The sequence below is a fragment of the Theropithecus gelada genome, chromosome 10 (assembly GCF_003255815.1).
Source record: "Theropithecus gelada isolate Dixy chromosome 10, Tgel_1.0, whole genome shotgun sequence".
Lineage (NCBI taxonomy): Eukaryota > Metazoa > Chordata > Mammalia > Primates > Cercopithecidae > Theropithecus > Theropithecus gelada.
The window spans coordinates 77,088,945-77,107,848 of NC_037678.1; the positions used below are offsets into that span (position 1 = coordinate 77,088,945).

Consider the following 18,904-nt stretch of genomic DNA (forward strand, 5'->3'; position numbering starts at 1 on the left):
AAAATAAAAATAAAAATAAGGAAAACAAATAAAATTCTTCAAGCTCTGTCTCCAGTGAAGGATCCTGCTATGTGGTGCGTTTTTTATTGAATTGTTTTATTTTTTCCATGGCAGGACTATGGCAGCCAGGGACGCCACTTCAGGCAGCTTGTCAGAGGAGAGCAGTGCTTTGGACCTGCCATCAGTGTGTGACGTAAGAGATTATGTCCTGCAGAGACCCAGCCAAGAAGCCAACAGCGAGGCTTTCAGTTCTTTGGAATTCCATTCTCTTCCTTGTTCTTCTGATGTGGATCCAGGTAATAAGCAGAGTTTAAAACAAACTAACTTAAAAACAACCAGCAGCTGTACGGGTGTGTGATAGTTTGTTTCTCTCTCTTCCAATAGCAGTTCTCTGAGAAGGCTTCATTGTCTTAGGCAGAAAAACATCTTACCTAAGCAAAGCTGTCAGGAGGAACTTCAAAGGACAGCTTCCCTGGCACAGCAATGACAAGGAGCTGTTTCCTGGAGTCTTTTTGTTATTGTTGCTGTTAATCTCAGGTCCCTTTCTAATCTCCCTCAAAATGAGTTCAGAAGCAGGGGAATATTTGGTTCAACAGAGAGTGGAATTGTTTTTTTTTTTTGTTTTGTTCTTTTAAAACTCAGAAAATAAGGTGGCGGGCGCCTGTAGTCCCAGCTACACGGGAAGCTGAGGCAGGAGAATGGCGTGAACCTGGGAGGCGGAGCTTGCAGTGAGCTGAGATCCGGCCACTGCACTCCAGCCTGGGCGACAGAGCAAGACTCCGTCTCAAAAAAAAAAAAAAAAACTCAGAAAATAGCAATGTGGGCCTGTTATATGTGATGAGTAGTAAAAATAGAGACTTTAGCATTCCTTGTATGAAGTATACTCTGGATTTAAGTAACAACCTTTCTACAAGGTTTCCTGACTAGATTGCCGAAACATCTATTATTTAAGCTAATGCTAATTCCCTGACGTAGGTAGTGACTGTCTTTAGTAACTGTAAAGCCCTCTCTTTCATATTAATTACCTGATCTGAGTCTGGAGGTCCACAGACCTGGATTTATTTATTTTTTCATTTATTTCTTGTTAGTTTTGGTTAATCCCCTGGGTTTATCACACAGACCTGGATTTGAAATTCAGCCCTGCCACTTACTGGCTGTGTGACTTGGGGCGTGCTCCTTAACCCCTCTGAGCTCCAGCGTCGTCTACAACATGGCGATCAGAATGCTTGCTCCACCCAGTCAGGTTTAACTTAAGGTAAACCTGCAAGGTACTTAGCATGGTTTTTCTGCCATCGATGGGTGCTCAGTCGATGTTGTTGTCGTTAATATTAAGAAATCCATATGGCCAGGCATGGTGGCTCATGCCTGTAATCCTAATACTTTGGAAGCCTAGATGGGTGGCTCACCTAAGGTCAGGAGTTCAAGACCACCTTGGCCAACATGGCGAAACCCTGTCTCTACTGAAAATACAAAAATTAGCCAGGTGTAGTGGTGGGCGCCTGTAATCCCAGCTACTCAGGAGGCTGAAGCAGGAGAATCACTTGAACCCAGGAGGTGGAGGTTGCAGTGAGCCGAGATCGCGCCGCTTCACTCCAGTCTAGGCGAAAGAGCGAAACCCTGTCTCAAAACAAAAAACAAACAACAACAACAAAATCCAAATATATATTTTTAGAAAGAACTCATTGTGGGTACTAAGGAAATGTAGGCTTTAATGATGATGAATTCAGTGATGACTATAGGTAGGATGTGTAACTGTCATTGCCTTCAATAATTCTATGGAGAAATATGTTTAAACTCCTTTGGGATTCTCTTCTGATTTTCAGGACATAGAGTAATCAGGATCAGTAAGTCTCCTGTTTAATTTAGTACCTGACTGTGTTAGTTTGTTCTCACACTGCTATAAAGAGATACCTGAGACTGGGTAATTTATAGAGAAAAGAGGTTTAATTGGCTCACAGTTCTGCAGGCTATACAGGAAGCATAGCAGCACCTACTGGGCATCCATCAGGGTGGAAGGTGAAGGGGAAGCTGGCACTTCACATGGCTGGAGCAGGAGGAAGAAAGCGGGGGAAGGTGCTACACACTTTTAAACAACCAGATCTCATGAGAACCCAGCACCAAGGGGATGGTGCTATAAATCATTTAGGAGGAACTGCCCCATGAACCAATCACCTCCCACCAGGCCCCACCTCCAACACTGGGGATGACAATTCCACATGACATTTGGGCAGGGACACAAATCAAACCATATCACTGACCAAGAATTAGATAATTCTTTATCCTTTTCCTTTCTAGACTTAACATCTTAGTTCCTTTGACCTTCCCTTTTTTCCCTGCCATCCTGCTGCCTCTACATGACTTTCCGTCCCTAAAACGGATTTTTTCATCATCCCTGGGTAGCAACAGCATTTCTTAGAATGAGTGAATGGAGGCAGTTGAACAGAACTTTGTTTGTGTATTTATTTATTTATTTATTTAGAGACAGGATCTTGCTCTGTGCCTAGGCTGGAGTACTGTGGCACCATCACAGCTCACTGCAGCCTTGAACTCCTGAGCTGAAGCTATCCTCCTGCCTCAGCCTCTCAAGTAGTTGGGATTACAGGCTCACATCACCATACCTGGCTTTTTTTTTTTTTTTTTTTTTTTTTTTTATTTTTTAAAAATTTTTTGTAGCGACAGGGTCTCGCTTTGTTGCCCAGGCAAGTCTCAAACTCTTGGCCTCAAGTGATCCTCCCACCATGGCCTCCCAAAGTGCTGGGATAATGGGAGTGAGCCACCATACCCAGTTTGAACAGAACTTTAGAAGTGTTAGCACGTTGAAAGACTTCGAGGCAATGGCTCTATTCCCTTAGGGAATTCAGTGTGGACTTGGTTTTTATTTTTTTATTTCCTGTTAGTTGACTAATCTGTAGAAAAGCAACTGTTATTAATTGGACTTGGTTGACAGCTCTGAAAATAAGGAGCATGTTGAAATATTTATGTGGGGGTTTTTGTTAAAAATATGGATATTCTATGCCAAAAAGGTTGTTTGGGGAACCCATGTCTAAACATGAGAAGGGGTACTCAAACGCTAAGACAGCCATTTTACACGGTATTAGTGGCGGTCGTGCTGGATTAGACAGTCTGGTTGGAATTCTGGTTCTGCTTCTTCCCCTGGTTTGACTTTGGGCGAGCCACTTAGCCTCTGTGTACCTATCTCCTCATTTGTAAAATGGAGATGATAACAGCACCTCCTTGTTGGGAAGGCCATAAGGTCATAAAGTAGTACAATGTAGTGCACGAGGCATAGTGTGTGGCACGGAGTGGATGGATGAGATCCAATTCCTCATCAGCTGGGGTGCTCAGCACACTGCAGTACTGTCTGGTCAGCTCAGGCTTTTTTTTTTTTTTTTTTTTTGAGATGGAGCCTCTCTCTGTCACCCAGGCTAGAGCACATTGGCGTGATCTCAGCTCACTGCAACCTCTGCCTCCCAAGTTCAGGTGATTCTCCTGCCTCAGCCTCCCAAGTAGCTGGAATTACAGGTGAGCACAACCACACCTGGCTAATTTTTGTGGTTTTAGTAGAGCTGGGGTTTCACCATGTTGGCCAGGCTGGTCTTGAACTCCTGACCCAAAGTGATCTACCTGCCGTGGCCTCCCAGAGTGCTGGGATTACAGGCATGAGCCACTGCTCTGGGATTACAGGCATGAGCCACTGTGCCCAGCCAGCTCAGGCTTTTATCACAAATACCATACACTGGGTGACTTCTCACAGCTCCAGAGGCTGGAAAGTCTAAGGTCAAGGTGCCAGCAGATTTGGTGTCCGGTGCTGTCCCCGTTCTTGATTTGTAGACAGCCACCGTCTTCCTGTGTTCCTCACATGGCCTAGAGAGAGATCCTCTTTCTCAGGTGTCTTATAAGGGCACTAATGCCATCATGAGGCTTCCACCCTCAAAACTTAATTACCTCTGGCCAGGCACAGTGGCTCACGCCTGTAATCCCAGCACTTTGGGAGGCCGAGGCGGGTGGATCATCTGAGGTCAGGAGTTCTAGACCAGCCTGGCCAACATGGTAAAACCACGTCTCTAACACAAATACAAAAATTAACCGGGCATGGTAGCAGGTGCCTATAATCCCAGCTACTCGGGGGGCTGAGGCAGGAGAATTGCTTGAACCCAGGAGGCAGAGGTTGCAGTGAGCCAAGATCGCGCCATTGCACTCCAGCCTGGGGGACAAGAGTGAGACTTTTTCTCAATAAACAAACAAACAAACCCCACAAAAATTAGCTGGGCATGTTGGCATGTGCCTGTAATCCCAGTTACTAGGGAGGCTGAGACATGAGAATTTCTTGAACCCAGGAAGCGGAGGTTGCAGTGAGCTGAGATTGCACCACTGCACTCAAGCCTGGCGACAGAGTGAGACCCTGTCTCGAAAACCAATAATAGTTGACTGGGTGCAGTGGCTCATGCCTGTAATCCCAGCACTTTGGGAGGCCAAGGCAGATGGATCACCTGAGGTCAGGAGTTCGAGACCAGCCTGGCCAACATGGTGAAACCCTGCCTCTAATAAAATTACAAAAATTAGCTGGGTGTGGTGGTGGGTGCCTATAATCCCAGCTACTCAGAGGGCTGAGGCAGGAGAATCACTTGAACCCAGGAGGCAGAGGTTGTAGTGAGCCAAGATAGCACCATTGCATTCCAGCCTGGGCAACAGAGCAAGATGCCATCTCAAAAATAATAATAATAATAAATAAATAAACATAAAAAAACACATTGGTTTACTCATCCTACCCCATGGAAGGCTCTGGATGTGATTATTGTTCTCTGTATACTCGACACTGCAGTGTTTTAGGGCACATTAATAGTGATCACTCCCATTTACTGAGCATTTACTACTTGTCAGGTTTTATATTGTCAGGCTCCATGCTAAATATTTCACAAACATTATCACTTTTTTTTTTTTCATTTCGACATGGAGTCTCACTCTGTCGCCCAGGCTGGAGTGCAGTGGCATGATCTCGGCTCACTACAACCTCCACCTCCTGGTTCAAGCAATTCTCCTGCCTCAGCCTCCCAAGTAGCTGGAATTACAGGCGTGCACCACCATGCCTGGCTAATTTTTATATTTTTAGTGGAGACGGGGTTTCACCATGTTGGCCAGGCTGATCTTGAACTCCTGACCTCAAGTGATCCACCTGCCTCAGCCTCCCGAAGTGCTGGGATTACAGGCATGAGCCACCACGCCTGGCCTAAACATCACCACTTTTAATTCTTATCACAAACCTGAGAAGTGGAAATCATTCCCATTTTATAAGTGAGGAAATAAACTTGGAAAAGTTAGGACACTTTCCTAGTGTCACTTAGCAAATGACAGAGCTGGCTGAATCCAAAGGAAATATTTCAACTCATTTTTTTTTTTTCTTTTTCAAGGTATGATCTTGCTTTGTTGCCCAGGCTGAAGTGCAGTATTGTGGGCTCAAGCAATCTTGCCTTCTCAGCGTCTGAAGTAGTTAAGACTATAGGTATGCATTATCCTGCCTAAGTAATTTAAAAACAATTTTTTTGTTTTTTTGTTTAGAGATGGGGTCTGACTATGTTGCCCAGGCTGGTCTTGAACTCCTGGGCCTCAAGTGATCCTCCCGCCTCAACCTCTCAGTGTTGGTATTACGGGCATGAGCCACCATACCCAGCTAAAATCACATTTTATTGGAAAAAAAGAAAGCTTTTTCTAACCTGGGAAGTGACCAAGAGGATGATACCACTGAGAAAAGGAACTGCTGCAAATAAATTTAGGCTAGTTTTGTTAGCTTGCTAGAACAAACATTTTGGAGAGTTGGAGGGAGTTTTACAGAGAAATATTAACTTTTTGATACTATTTTATTGAAACATTTTAAAACAATTTTTGTTTTGCTGTGTACTTTGTCATTCTATAGTACTTTTATATGTTATGTCACAATAACCACTAGGTTTGTTTTTAAAAAGGACCAGGGCTGTGAGCGGTGTGACTCACACCTGTTGTCTGGCATGTTATGAGGCTGAGGCAGGAGGATTCCCTTTTTTTTTTCTTTTTGAGGCAGAGTCTTGCTCTGTCCCCCAGGCTGGAGTGCAGTGGTACAATCTCAGCTCACTGCAAGCTCCACCTCCCGGATTCATGCCATCCTCCTGCCTCAGCCTCCCAAGTAGCTGGGACTACAGGTGCCCGCCACCACGCCCGGCTAGTTTTTTGTATTTTTGTATGTTAGCCAGGATGGTCTCGATCTCCTGACCTCGTGATCCGCCCACCTCGGCCTCCCAGCCATGCCTCTTGTTCATAGGTAGCTGTAGTTACGGGTTCTCTCCCCATGGCCCTTCAGCAGGCTCTTGCCGACATTTTAATCTAATTCTGATAACTCTGGATTTATTGCTTGCTCAGAGACATGCCCACCTTTACACTAATCTCTACTGGGGTACTGCTGGCCACCATTCTCACTCGGATTCTTAACACCTCCAGTTCCCAAGCCAGTCTGATGTTCTTGGTTTGCTTACTTGCTGTTATGTGTCGTAAGGAAGTTGATCTTCCACGGATAGGTAAATATAGCCAAGGTTTCCAGCTGGAGGGTCATTCAGGGTGACTCAGCATTGGTCTCTGCCCATCCTGATATTTACTCAGTGAGGCACACACTGTTGGCTACCTTCATGTAGCTTGTGCTCGGCTCAAAATAGAGTTGACTATCTCAAGAACTGGCAGAGTGTGGCAGGTTGCTTACAGCTGAATGGGGGTCTAAGGGTAAACTTGGGACCTGGCTTCCCCAGCTACTGGGTGAAATAGAGCCAAGCTTTGATCATTAGGATTCATTAACTTGGTATAGTTTTTACAATGTATGGTTTTTTTGTTTGTTTGTTTGTTTGTTTGTTTTGAGACAGAGTCTTGCTCTGTCACCCAGGCTGGAGTACAGTGGTGCAATCTCAGCTCACTGCAACCTCTGCTTCCCAGGCTCAAGCGATACTCATGCCTTAGCCTCCCTAGTAGCTGGGATTACAGGTGTGCACTACTATGCCCAGCTAATTTTTGTATTTTTAGTGGAGACAAAATTTTGCCATGTTGGCCAGGCTGGTCTCAAACTCCTGGCCTCAAATGATCTGCCCACCTCAGCCTCCCAAAGTGCTGAATTACAGGTGCGAGCCACTGCACCTGGCTTGACCGTAAGAGTTCAGTCATATCATCTGTTGTCAAACTCTTCAGTCAAAATCCAGACACACAGTTGGCAAGGCATTGGGGTTCACAATGGAGGAGTGGTGTAGTCTTCTGGTGGCACAGCACAGCCCAGCAACAGGCACGCTGGAGAGAATACCCAGAAATCCAGGCAGGTGGCAGGCAGTGTGCAGGTGGCTTCTCAGTGGGTAGCAAGGTCCCAGCTTCCAGGCTGGAGTCAGCGTCACAGTTCTAACCCCTGGAAGAGTAGTAGGCCAAGGAAGGGTGACCTTAGATTTAGGATGCAACAAGGACCACTGCAAAACCCAGTTACAAGAACATGGGCCCAGCTTAAGCTTAACCTGGGTACAGGGTTCCCCATTTCACCTTGCAGCTGCCTCTGACTCTGGGCCTATCCCTGCCCCGCTTTTCCCAGCCAGGCGTTTCGAAGGGGCTGCCTGCCTTCCTCCTTCTCACTTCTTCATCTCAGGATTGTTCCTCATTCCCAGGCACGTGGCCTCTACCTCCATTCCCCTCTGGTCTAAGCCTGCCCTTACTCAGATGCCAGTGATCGTCCCTAGGAGGAGCCAAACTGGATGGACGCTTCTCTGTCCTTATGCTATGTGCCCAACTGCCGCATCACTGTTCATGCCCTGGAGGAGCGAATTAGTAGCAAGGACATGAGACTTAAGAGCACTTTCCAGAAAACTGTTGGGTTGATAAGAATCTGAGAGTGTTAGAAAAACCTCAAAAGCCTTAGTCATTCCAGTCTGAGTATGCAAAAATGGGTAAAACGAGGCTATATATATCTAATAAAGACAGAGTCCATCTGGCCTGAAATTCCCACCCAGCCACTCCTCATGAAATGCCGGTAAAATTAACAACTTTTCACTTAAGAGGGGTGCGGGATTATGAAATCCTCCCCTCAGCCCTTCCTAGTGAGATATGGCAGAAGACCTGCTGCTGCCAAACAGGTCTTCCTGAGGGCAGGTGCAGAGGCTTATGCCTATAATCCCAGCACTTTGGGAGGTAAAGGTGGAAGGATTACTTGAGCCCAGGAGTTCGAGGCTACAGTGAGCTATGATCGTACCACTGCACTCTAGCCTGGGGCACAGAGTGAGACCCTCTTTCTAAAGAAAGAAAAATATAGAGTGTTCCTGGAACACCTTTTCCATAACATTCTTCTGTTTAGGCCCCTTTGAGATGTCATATTACACTACTTCTGTTTTTAGACTGAGTCTCGCTCTGTTGTCCAGGCTGGAGTACAGTGGTGCAATCTTGGCTCACTGTAACCTCCGCCTCCTGGGTTCAAGCGATTCTCCTGCCTCAGCCTCCAGAGTAGCTGGGATTACAGGCACCCACCACCATGCCCAGCTATGTTTTGTATTTTTAGTAGAGATAGGGTTTCACTATGTTGGCCAGGCTGGTCTTGAACTCCTGACCTCAAGTCGTCCATCCACCTTGGCCTCCCGAAGTGTTGGGACTACAGGCGTGAGCTACCACACCTGGCCAATCTTACACTACTTCTTTCCTGCCAGCTCCAATCAAAAAGTTCCTCTGCCTTGTTTTCGGGACTCTGTGTAATCTGCTGCCTGGGATATTTGTTCAAAATATTTAACAACCATACAGCAGTATTGCAATATTTCAGCAACTGGCACGGCTGTACAGGTGCACACGAGCTGAATAGAGGCCCCTGCTGCTGTCCAACTGCACATTAACACAGGCCTGCCAGTCCTGTCGGGCTTGCTTTTAGGCTGAGCCAACTGTTAATGTCTTAGCTGCATTGTTCCCCTCTTTGGAATGTGCCCCCTCCTCCCTGGTCAACTCCAGTCCACTCCAGAGATGGCTGAATTGAATCCATTAATTAGTCCCAGGTACAGACTTGTTGCTGGACTTGAACACGCTGCCTGTTAGATACTTGTTTTCTTTCTCCTTTGCTGATTGACTCAAGGGAAGCATAGGGTATGCAGAATGGAAGAGCTGAGTTAAGAAACATGATCTTGGTTAAACCTCTCAAAAGCAAGATCACAAAGGTCACCCGAAGGCCCAGTGTGTACTGCTGGAGCTTGATAAACTCTGGGTAGCTCATGTGGCATATCTCACCTGCGCCCTCTGGAACCTTTGTCCTGGAGAGCATCCAAGGTACTTTCTAAAATAGGACAAGGAGTTTCTCTGAAGTCGTTTTTAGACATTAACAATACAGATGTAGGAAATATCAGCCCTTTCCTCAAACTTGAACTTCTGCCTAAGAGCAGTGTCGGGGAAATTGGTTGCATGTATACAGCAAATTGAATGTTAAACACAATAAGTCTTTGATGATTAAAGGCCATAGCTGGCAGGCAGCTATAAGTTTAAAGTAAATAGTGATTTAATGCACCTTTAGTCTTATTCTGGGAATCTGTCAACATCCCAGTCTTCAAAGCTCATTTTATAACTTATGTATTTAGGCATTTCATCCAAGGAATTTAATCTTTAAGAGTAAAAAAAAGTTTGTTGTCTTCCTCTCTATAATTCATATTTCTTTGTAATTCTATAAAATTTTATTTCCAAAAGGAATGAATTATAAGCTCTTAGATAAAAAAAACTCAAAATAAAATTTATATACTGGTTGTTGAATTCCTGATGTGTTGTGGTTATAGTTTTAAAATAGGAGTCAGGGTGTATTTTAGATATATATATAATGCGAAAGACATTTTATAGGTGCATTAAGTGACATCCAACCTAGTGGCTAATACCCAGTCACTAGACTGGACCTAAGATTCGGAGAGGAAAGGAAATAAGGGAACAATGGTTATTGAGCCAATTCCCTGAGAAATAACTGAGGACACAGTGGGGTACATTTTAGCAGATACTAACTGGATGGGCTTTATTTGGAAAGTTTGGGTGTTCTGTGTGGCAGTGCTTCTCTGCTTTTGTTGCCTCTTCCTAGATGTGGGGTTTTTTGTTGTTGTTGTTTTTGGTTTTTTTTGAGACAGAGTCTCTCTCCGTCACCCAGGCTGGAGTGCAGTGGTGAGATCTCGGCTCACTGCAACCTCCGCCTCTCAGTTTCAAGGGATTCTCCTGCCTCAGCCTCCTGAGTAGCCAGGACTACAGGAGCCTGCCACCACACCCAGCTAATTTTTGTATTTTTAATAGAGGCAAAGTTTTGCCATGTTGGCCAGGCTGGTCTCAAACCCCTGACCCCAGTTGATCCACCTGCCTTGGCCTCCCAAAGTGCTGGGATTATAGGCGAGAGCCACCAAGCCCAGCCTCCTAGATTGAGTTATGCAGATTCAGCTATCTAGACTGAATTTTCAGCTCCAAAATCGGATTTTGAGCTCTTTGCCTGCTGCTGTTAGAAGGCAGCAGTGAATTTTAATTGTATGGCCTGGGGTGTGAAGGATAAACCATAAGCATATATGACGAAGGCTCATAGAGTTAGAGAAGGTTACAGTCTCTGAGCTGGTGGTTCCACACAGCTCTTTAGGAACTACAAGTTTGAGATTGAGTGGGGTCATGAGCTTATGGGGCCCTGGATGCTCTACCTTATGCATCCAGGCAAGCATTCATCCAAAGAAAGGGTGCCAGGACCAGGAGGAATTCGAAAACCACTGAGTGGCCGGGTGCGGTGGCTCAAACCTGTAATCCCAGCACTTTGGGAGGCTGAGGCATGTGGATCACTTGAGGCCAGGAGTTCGAGACCAGCCTGGTTAACATGGCAAAACCCCATCTCTACTAAAAATACAAAAAAATGGCCAGATGTGGTGTTATGAGCCTGTAATTCCAGCTACTCAGGAGCCTGAGGCAGGAGAATCGCTTGAACCCAGGAGGCGGAGGTTGCAGTGAGCCGAGATGGCGCCAGGGGCACTCCAGCCTGGGCAACAAAGCGAGACTGTCCAAAAAAAAAAAAAAAAAAAGTAGAAAAAAAAAAGAAAGAAAGAAAACCACTGAGCTCAGCTAATACTCTCATTTTCCACATGGGGAAGTCGAATCCCAGCATAATGAAGAAAATCACCCAAGGTCGTGTAGTAACCTGGCAACTCCTATTTTCTGGGTGACCCTCTGTGCAGACTTTTGTAACTGTAACTTCTCTATCCCTTCTTTAAAAATAAAAAAGTATAGTTCTCTATAACTTTCAATACATACTGCTAAATTATGTATCACATTAAATAGTCATTGGAGAGGATGATAATAGAATTCTTTTTAAAAGCTCAAGAATGTTATCTGCCACCTGTGACATCTCTCGTTGTTCCTCACTTTTAAGTTTCAAGGGCACGTGCTATGGGGGACAAGGCTTATTTACTTCTGTGTACTTTGCCTGCAGTCACAGTTTTAAACAGAAATCCCAACTGAGTTGAAAAACTGGCCATGTTACTGTGTCAAGCCACACCTCCAGGGCACTTATCTGCCAAGTCCGGGTGCACAGAGGTGTGACCTCATGTTCTGGCCTGATAACTCCCCTCAAGGGCTTTTTCATGTAAGCGTTCATCTGACTTTTTACTCAGCTGTGTCTTTTTAAAATACAAGGAAACAACTCGATTACAATAGTCAATCCCAAAGACTGTAGGTCATAAGACCCCCATTTCAAACAGGCACCGTCTCTAGTTTCATTCACTGTTGTGTATTTATAAGATAAAGACTATACACAAGGGAAGACCAAAAGATGGATGGTTTTTCCATTCGTTGTGCACTTACATTTCAGGCACTGTGCTGTGCATTTTACGTATGTTGTTCTTTTGATTCTCACAGCCACACCCAATAAGTAAATCCTATTATGATCTCCTTGTTACCCATGAGGAGACAGAACTTCAGAGAGGCTCGTTTCGTATTAATGTTATCCACAGATTGGTGGAAAGCTGAGACTCAGACCTGCGTCAGGTTGATTGCAAAGGCAGAACTTTAAAGAAACGCAAACATCTAGGTATGATTACATACTATGCATTAAGAATTAAGCTTTAGGCCAGGCGCAGTGTCTCACACCTGTAATCCCAGCACTTTGGGAGGCTGAAGTGGGCGGATCACCTGGGGTCAGGAGTTGGAGACCAGCCTGGCCAACTCTGTGAAACCCCATCTCTACTAAAAATACAAAAATTAGCCGGATGTGGTGGTGCATACCAATAGTCTCAGCTACTCGGGAGGCTAAGACAGGAGAATTGCTTAGACCTGGGAGACAGAGGTTGCAGTGAGCCAAGATCATGCCACTGCACTCCAGCCTGGGCAACAGAGCGAGACTCCGTCTCGAAAAAAAAAAAGGAATTAAGCTTTAAATATTTGCAGTTACTTCTTTAAGTCTGTGCTAGCATCTTTCTACTAACTCAGTATCTTCAAGCCGGCCGATATCAGTACCCTGTCGGGATGACTGTGACTCCTGGTCCCCTGGACCACTGTTGTGTCCACTGTCCACTGAGCTCTCCCTTCCATTTTTCCCATCTTCCTGTTGTGGAAGAAGCTCGAACTACCTGTGCACTAATTGGAGAGAAGGTGTTGGGGCTCAGAAAGCAATATCCCAAAATGAAGGTCTCTGCAGCAGCCTCAGAAGCAGAAGTTTTCCTTTGACCTTTATCTGCCCTCTTGTATCTCAGTCTCATTCTCCCCCCAAGGCCAGACATAGAAGCTAGAATTCCTCTTCCCCAAGGCAGGTCATAGAAACCAGAACCCCCTTTCTCCAAAGCTAGCCATGGAACCTAAAAATATTACTCTAATTTTTCCTCTGCCTTTCTGGGTAAAACTTGGCCATAAAGAAATTGTCTGGCTGGGTGCAGTGGCTCACCCTTGTGATCCCAGCACTTTGGGAAGCCGAGACAGGAGGTTTGCTTGAAACCAGGAGTTCGAAACCAACCTGGCCAACATAGCAAGGCCCCATCTCTACAAATAAAATAAATCAACTGGGCATGGTAGTATGCACCTGCAATCCCAGGTACTTAGGAGGCTGAGGTGGGAGGATTGCTTGAGCCCAGGAGGTTGGGGCTACAGTAAGCTACAGTCGTGCCACTGCACTTTAACCTGGGTGACAGAATGAGACCTCATCTCTTTTAAATTTAAAAAAAAAAGAAAGAAAGAAAAATTATCTGACCTGCCTTGTTTGACTCTAGGCCATAAGACCCCCATTTCAGAGAAGGTCCTGACCCACACCCCGAAGGAAGGAGTGCTGCTCAGAGATGCCAGGAAGAATCTGGACAGACAGGCCTTGCTGGGCTCCCCACTGAATCTATTAACATCAGATCTTTCCTTTTGTGTTCAATCATATTTCTACATTTTGATGTAGTGGGGTTGCCTTTGCCAGCGTCCCCCAGCTGCCCCAGTGAATGTGGGCAGGGGAAGGGAATCTCTGGCCCGGGAAGACAAAGAGGCTTCTTAGGCCAGATCATTTGTTGAATTGGCAGGATCCTCTCATGTGTGCCTGCTGGCCACACTGCTATTTCTGCTGTTATAGAAATATGAAAGTCATATTTCTACATATGTTGCAGAAATATGAAAATTATATTTCTACAACAAAGTCCATCGTTTATTGAACCTAAGCATAAAAATGGACAATTTCCCCTGTGTCTTTGGGTTTTCATTCTGAAGCCTTCGGTGTATACACATTCAATAAATTTGTATGCCTTTCTCCCATCAATCAATCTGCCTCATGTCAGTGATTTTCAACAAACCTCCAGGAGCCAAGGGCCTTGGTCCCCACAAAGGCATCGCCTTCTCAGTTAAATTTCTCACACCAGGTAGGATACAACTTCTTATGTGAAAACCCAGGGAAGAAAACAAGTCAGGAATTTTAACTCTCTTTGCTGGAATAAATGAAGCCCTTGATCACCTTTTCTACCCAGAAGAAGTTTTCTCATCTGGTGCCAGAACTCTTCTTATTCTTGGCTCTTTGCCCTGAAGTTGCTGTTTGTCAGCTGAGTGGCTGCCCTTGGCCAACCTTTTAGCTCCCTGGAGTTTTTGATAGTTGGTTTTTGGTAACGTGCTTGAAGTTACAAACACCCAGCTTATTAGAACATAACTTTTAAGGATAAAGGCTTTTATGTGGATTCCTGGGTCCCCCATGTTTGACTGGCCAGGTTCATGTTTTGCCCTCTGCCTGCAGCAGCTGTCTGCTACGCCCAGACCCTGGTGTGAGTAGAGAATAAGGATCGGTCAGTGCCTAGCATATGGTAGGTGCTCAGTAAAGGCTGGTGACTGAATACATGAAAAACACATATAAGTGAAACTGGATACGGTTTAAAAATGGAGATCAAGTATTTATCACAGTGCCTTGCTCATCCATTTGTAACATTATCATAAAATTTAAAGCCGTGTGTGATCTGTGTAGGATAATATGATAACATTTCTAAGTTTAAAAGCATGTATTATTATATAAGCGCTGCAGATTTGTGTAACTCTTGATTGGAAAGTCAACTAGTCTCTCTTAAAAGCCCCTGGCTTTTTTTCCTTGAAAAGAAAACAGTAGAGAAAAGAACAACTGTAAGGAGATATAATGGTACTGAGAATAGAATACTATTCCTGCGTTTCCCCATCAGGAAGAAAGCATGTTCCTAGTGAAGTTGTTTCTTTTTCTAGCAAATATTTCTGTAATAACCATGCATGGAATTACGGCTTTAAGAATACCCCTAAATTGCTTTCAAAGCTATTTTCTTAAGAAAACTGTATTCTGTATTTTAAGCATGTGAGATTGTTTCCTTCTTAAAAATAATACAATTGGGCCGGGCGCGGTGGCTCAAGCCTGTAATCCCAGCACTTTGGGAGGCCGAGGCGGGTGGATCACGAGGTCACGAGATCGAGACCATCCTGGCTAACATGGTGAAACCCCGTCTCTACTAAAAAAATACAAAAAACTAGCCGGGCGAGGTGGCGGGCGCCTGTAGTCCCAGCTACTCGGAGGCTGAGGCAGGAGAATGGCGTGAACCTGGGAGGCGGAGCTTGCAGTGAGCCGAGATCGCGCCACTGCACTCCAGCCTGGGTGACACAGCGCGAGACTCCGTCTCAAAAAAAAAAAAAAAAAAAAAATACAATTGAGGGGCAAATTTAAATTAATAATAATAATAATTTACTTAATAAATTATTATTTATAATTATAAAATAATTCATTTAATAAATTAAAAATATTTAATAAATTAAATACTTTAAATAAATAAATTATAAAAAACAAGCAAATGGATATACCCCTATTTCTTCGTAATATATGCAGTAGTTGTTTTGTCCAGAATTTTCTTCTACAAAGAACTCTTGGAAAATATTAGGGATTGTTAAGTGCAGTATAAATAAGATGAGGAAATGACCCACGGACCAACACCATTTTAGAAGTAGAGTTTGAGAAAAAATTGGTTAAAATAATATTGCATGTTTTTAGCCAATAATACACAGAGAGCTGCTCTGAGCCTAGGCCTGGAGGTGGTGCCTGGCAATTTCTTGGATCAGGCAGTGTTTGAGTCTACTGCCCTCTGGTGGCTACCTTTTATACTTTCCTGCGCCTTACTGAGAAAAAGAATTTAAACGTACCAGATGTGTGTTAAACCTTTCTCATTTATTCTTTGCAGAGTTCTGTGCCTACTTGAGCTAGAATTAAAAGTTCTCAGAGATTATTTTACTCAACTGAAATCCAAGAAGGTAATTTCTCTTAAGGTCACCACTGTTAGGTGTATTCACTGCGCATGCATTATATAATTTGAGATCTTTTTTCGTTTATGCAGCTGGGTTGATTTCAGGCTAAAATACACACATGAATAGTGATGTCTAATTTTTTGGCTAGGCTCAGTGGCTCACGCCTGTAATCCCAGCACTTTGGGAGGCTGAGGCAGGTGGATCACTTGAGATCAGGAGTTTGAGACCAGATTGGCCGACATGGTAAAAACCCTGTCTCTACTAAAAATACAAAAAAAAAAAAATAGCTGGGCATAGTGGCACACACCTGTAATCCCAGCTACTTGGGAGGCTGAGGCATGAGATTCACTTGAACTCGGGAGGCGAATGTTGCAGTGAGCTGAGATTGAGGCACTGCCCTCCAGCCTGGGAGACAGAGTGAGACTGTTTCAAAAAAAAAAGAAAAAGAAAAAAAAGTGATGTCTGATTTTTCTTTATACATTTGCCAATAAATGTTGTGCTTTTTTTTTTTTTTTGGAAAAGACCAAAGGATTTAAATTTTACTTTTTTTGATGAAATTATAGTACCATTTAAAGATATTGACTAGGTGCAGTGGCTCATACCTGTAATCTCAAGACTTTGGGAGGCCAAGCTGGGCAGATCATCGAAGGTCAAGAGTTCGAGACCAGCCTGTCCAACATGGTGAAACCCCATCTCTACTAAAAATACAAAAACTATCTGGGCTTGGTGGTGGGCACCTATAATCCCAGCTACTAGGGAGGCTGAGGCAGGAGAATCGCTTGAACCCAGGAGGTGGAGGTTGCAGTGAGCTGAGATTGTACCATTGCACTCCAGCCTGGGCAACAAGAGCAAAACTTGATCTCCAAAAAAAAAAAAAGAAAAAAAAGAAAAAAAAAGAGTAATCACAAAATTGAAAAAAAAAAACAAAACTTTTGGGACTTGGAATAAGTCCTCTAATAAGATGGCATGGAACTATTTCTCCATGTTCTTCCATGCCAAGCAACTATGAACCCTGGAAATGCAAGAGGCAACCAAAGGAGAACTTGGAGATTTAGTAAAAAGGTGAATTGGTTTGGGGTCCCAGGACTGGAGGAAAAATATGGTGTCTGAGTGTCTTCTGTCCTCCTACACAACTGAAGAAGGTGACCCAGACCCAGTGCATCCTAACCTGTAACCTAGCAACAAGAAGGTGGCCCAGTACCTTCTCCCCAGACCTGACAGGTTATCTATCCAACATGACCAGGAAAGCCCAGCCTCCGGGAGGGGGAGATTAATAGGAGACCACTAAGTAGCCAGAGGAAGTGCTCACCTTCAGAGGGCCTGGGACTTCCTTCCCCTGCTGAGTGGTAGCTCTGTGGCAAGCACGCACATGTGGGAGGATTCTGCCAGTTCAACAAATGATCTGGCCTGGGAAGCCTCTTTGTTCCCCTGGGCCAGAGCCTCCCTCGCCTGCCTACATTCATTGGGGAGCTGTGGGGGCACTGGCAGAGGGGATCCCACTACATCAGACAGCCCAACCCAGGGACCTTCCTCCTCCCAGGGAGCCTGAAACTTCCTTCTTCCTCAAGAGATTCCCATACCCTGAGGATGAGGCCTGGGGAGACATCTTCCATTCCTTCAGGCAGCACCAGCAGGGGCCTGTGGAAACCTCAGCAGTTCCAGATAAATCAAACAGACCAAAAAAAGCAGCAAAAACACTGAAAATTAAACTTTCATTGAAACCACAATCACAAAAGTAGGCCAGGACCTGCATGCTAAAATAAATGATTTCTTTCTTTTTTTTTTTTTTTTTGAGATGGAGTCTCGCTCTGTCGCCAAGGCTGGAGTGCAATGGCACGATCTCAGCTCGCTGCAAACTCCGCCTCCTGGGTTCAAGCTATTCTCCTGCCTTGGCCTCCCGAGAAGCTGAGACTACAGGCACTGCCACCATGCCTGGCTGTTTTTTGTATTTTTAGTAGAGATGAGGTTTCACCCTGTTGGCCAGGCTGGTCTTGAACTCCTGACCTCAGGTGATTCACCCACCTCGGCCTCCCAAAGTGCTGGGATTACAGGCGTGAGCCACCACACCTGGCCAAAATAAAGGATTTCAATAGGACCAAAATTCTCTAAATGTAATAGACGAAATGTTTAGATACAACCAAAGATCACTTGTCATACTAAGAACCAAAATATTACAACTTGAATGAAAAAAAGACAGTCACAGCTGGGCGCAGTGGCTCGCGCGTGTACTCCTAGCACTTTGAGGCCAGGAGTTTGAGACCACGTTAGAAGATATAGTAAGACCCTGTCTCTACAAAAAATAAAAAAAAAATTGCCAGGCAGGGTGGCACGCACTTTTAGTCGTAGCTACTTGGGAGGCTGAGGCAAGAGGATCGCCTGAGCCCAGGAGTTCAAAGTTGCAGTGGGCTATGATTGTGCCACTATACTCCATCTTGGGCAACAGAGAAATACCTTATTTGACAAGGATTTTAAAGCAGCCATTATAAAGATGCCTTAACAATCAATTATAAGTTCTCTTGAAACAATGAAAAAACAGAAAATCTTAGCAAATAAATAAAAGTTATAAAAAGAAGCAAGTCCGCTGGGCGCAGTGGCTCCCACCTGTAATCCTAGCGGTCTGGGAGGCCGAGGCAGGTAGATCACTTGAGCCCAGGAGTTCAAGACAAGCCTGGGTAACATGGCAAAACCTTGTCTCTACAAAAAATATAAAAATTAGCTGGATGTGGTGGTGTGCTAATGTAGTCCCAGCTACTTGGGGGACTGAGCTGGGGGAATCACTATTGTCCTGGAGGTCGAGGCTGCAGTGAGCCATAATTGCACCACTGCACTCCAGCCTGGACCACAGAGCAAGACCCTGTCTCAAAAAAAAAAAAAAAAGCAAAAGGAAATATAAATGATAGAATCGAAAAATAGCCAAACATTGATAAATTGGACCTCATAAAAATTAAAAACTTTTGCTTTGCAAAAACCCATGTGAAGAGAATGAAAAGACAGGCCACAGACTGGGAGAAAATATTTGCAAATCCCATACCTGACAAATAACTAGTTTCTACAATATGTAAAGAACTCTCAAAACTCGACTCTCAAAAAAAAAAGATACAGTTCACTTTTAGAAGTCAATACACAATTCAGTTTCTCCACGTCCTTGGCAACACTTGTTATTTTCTACTTTTTTGATAGT

General features: G+C 44.5%; 1 protein-coding gene across 3 annotated transcripts in view; it reads left to right on the forward strand.

Moving 5' to 3' along the window:
• Window positions 1-18,904, forward strand: part of SHLD1 (shieldin complex subunit 1) — a 113,426-nt gene that overhangs the window by 18,663 nt on the left and 75,859 nt on the right. For 2 of the 3 annotated variants that reach the window (XM_025400739.1, XM_025400737.1), the window contains one exon: window positions 115-296. In XM_025400739.1, the coding sequence (XP_025256524.1) occupies window positions 119-296 (178 nt within the window). In that variant the 5' untranslated portion in view covers window positions 115-118. Of the gene's footprint in view, window positions 1-114; window positions 297-15,659; window positions 15,730-18,904 lie in introns of all 3 variants that reach the window. The other variant, XM_025400740.1, reaches the window with a different exon arrangement.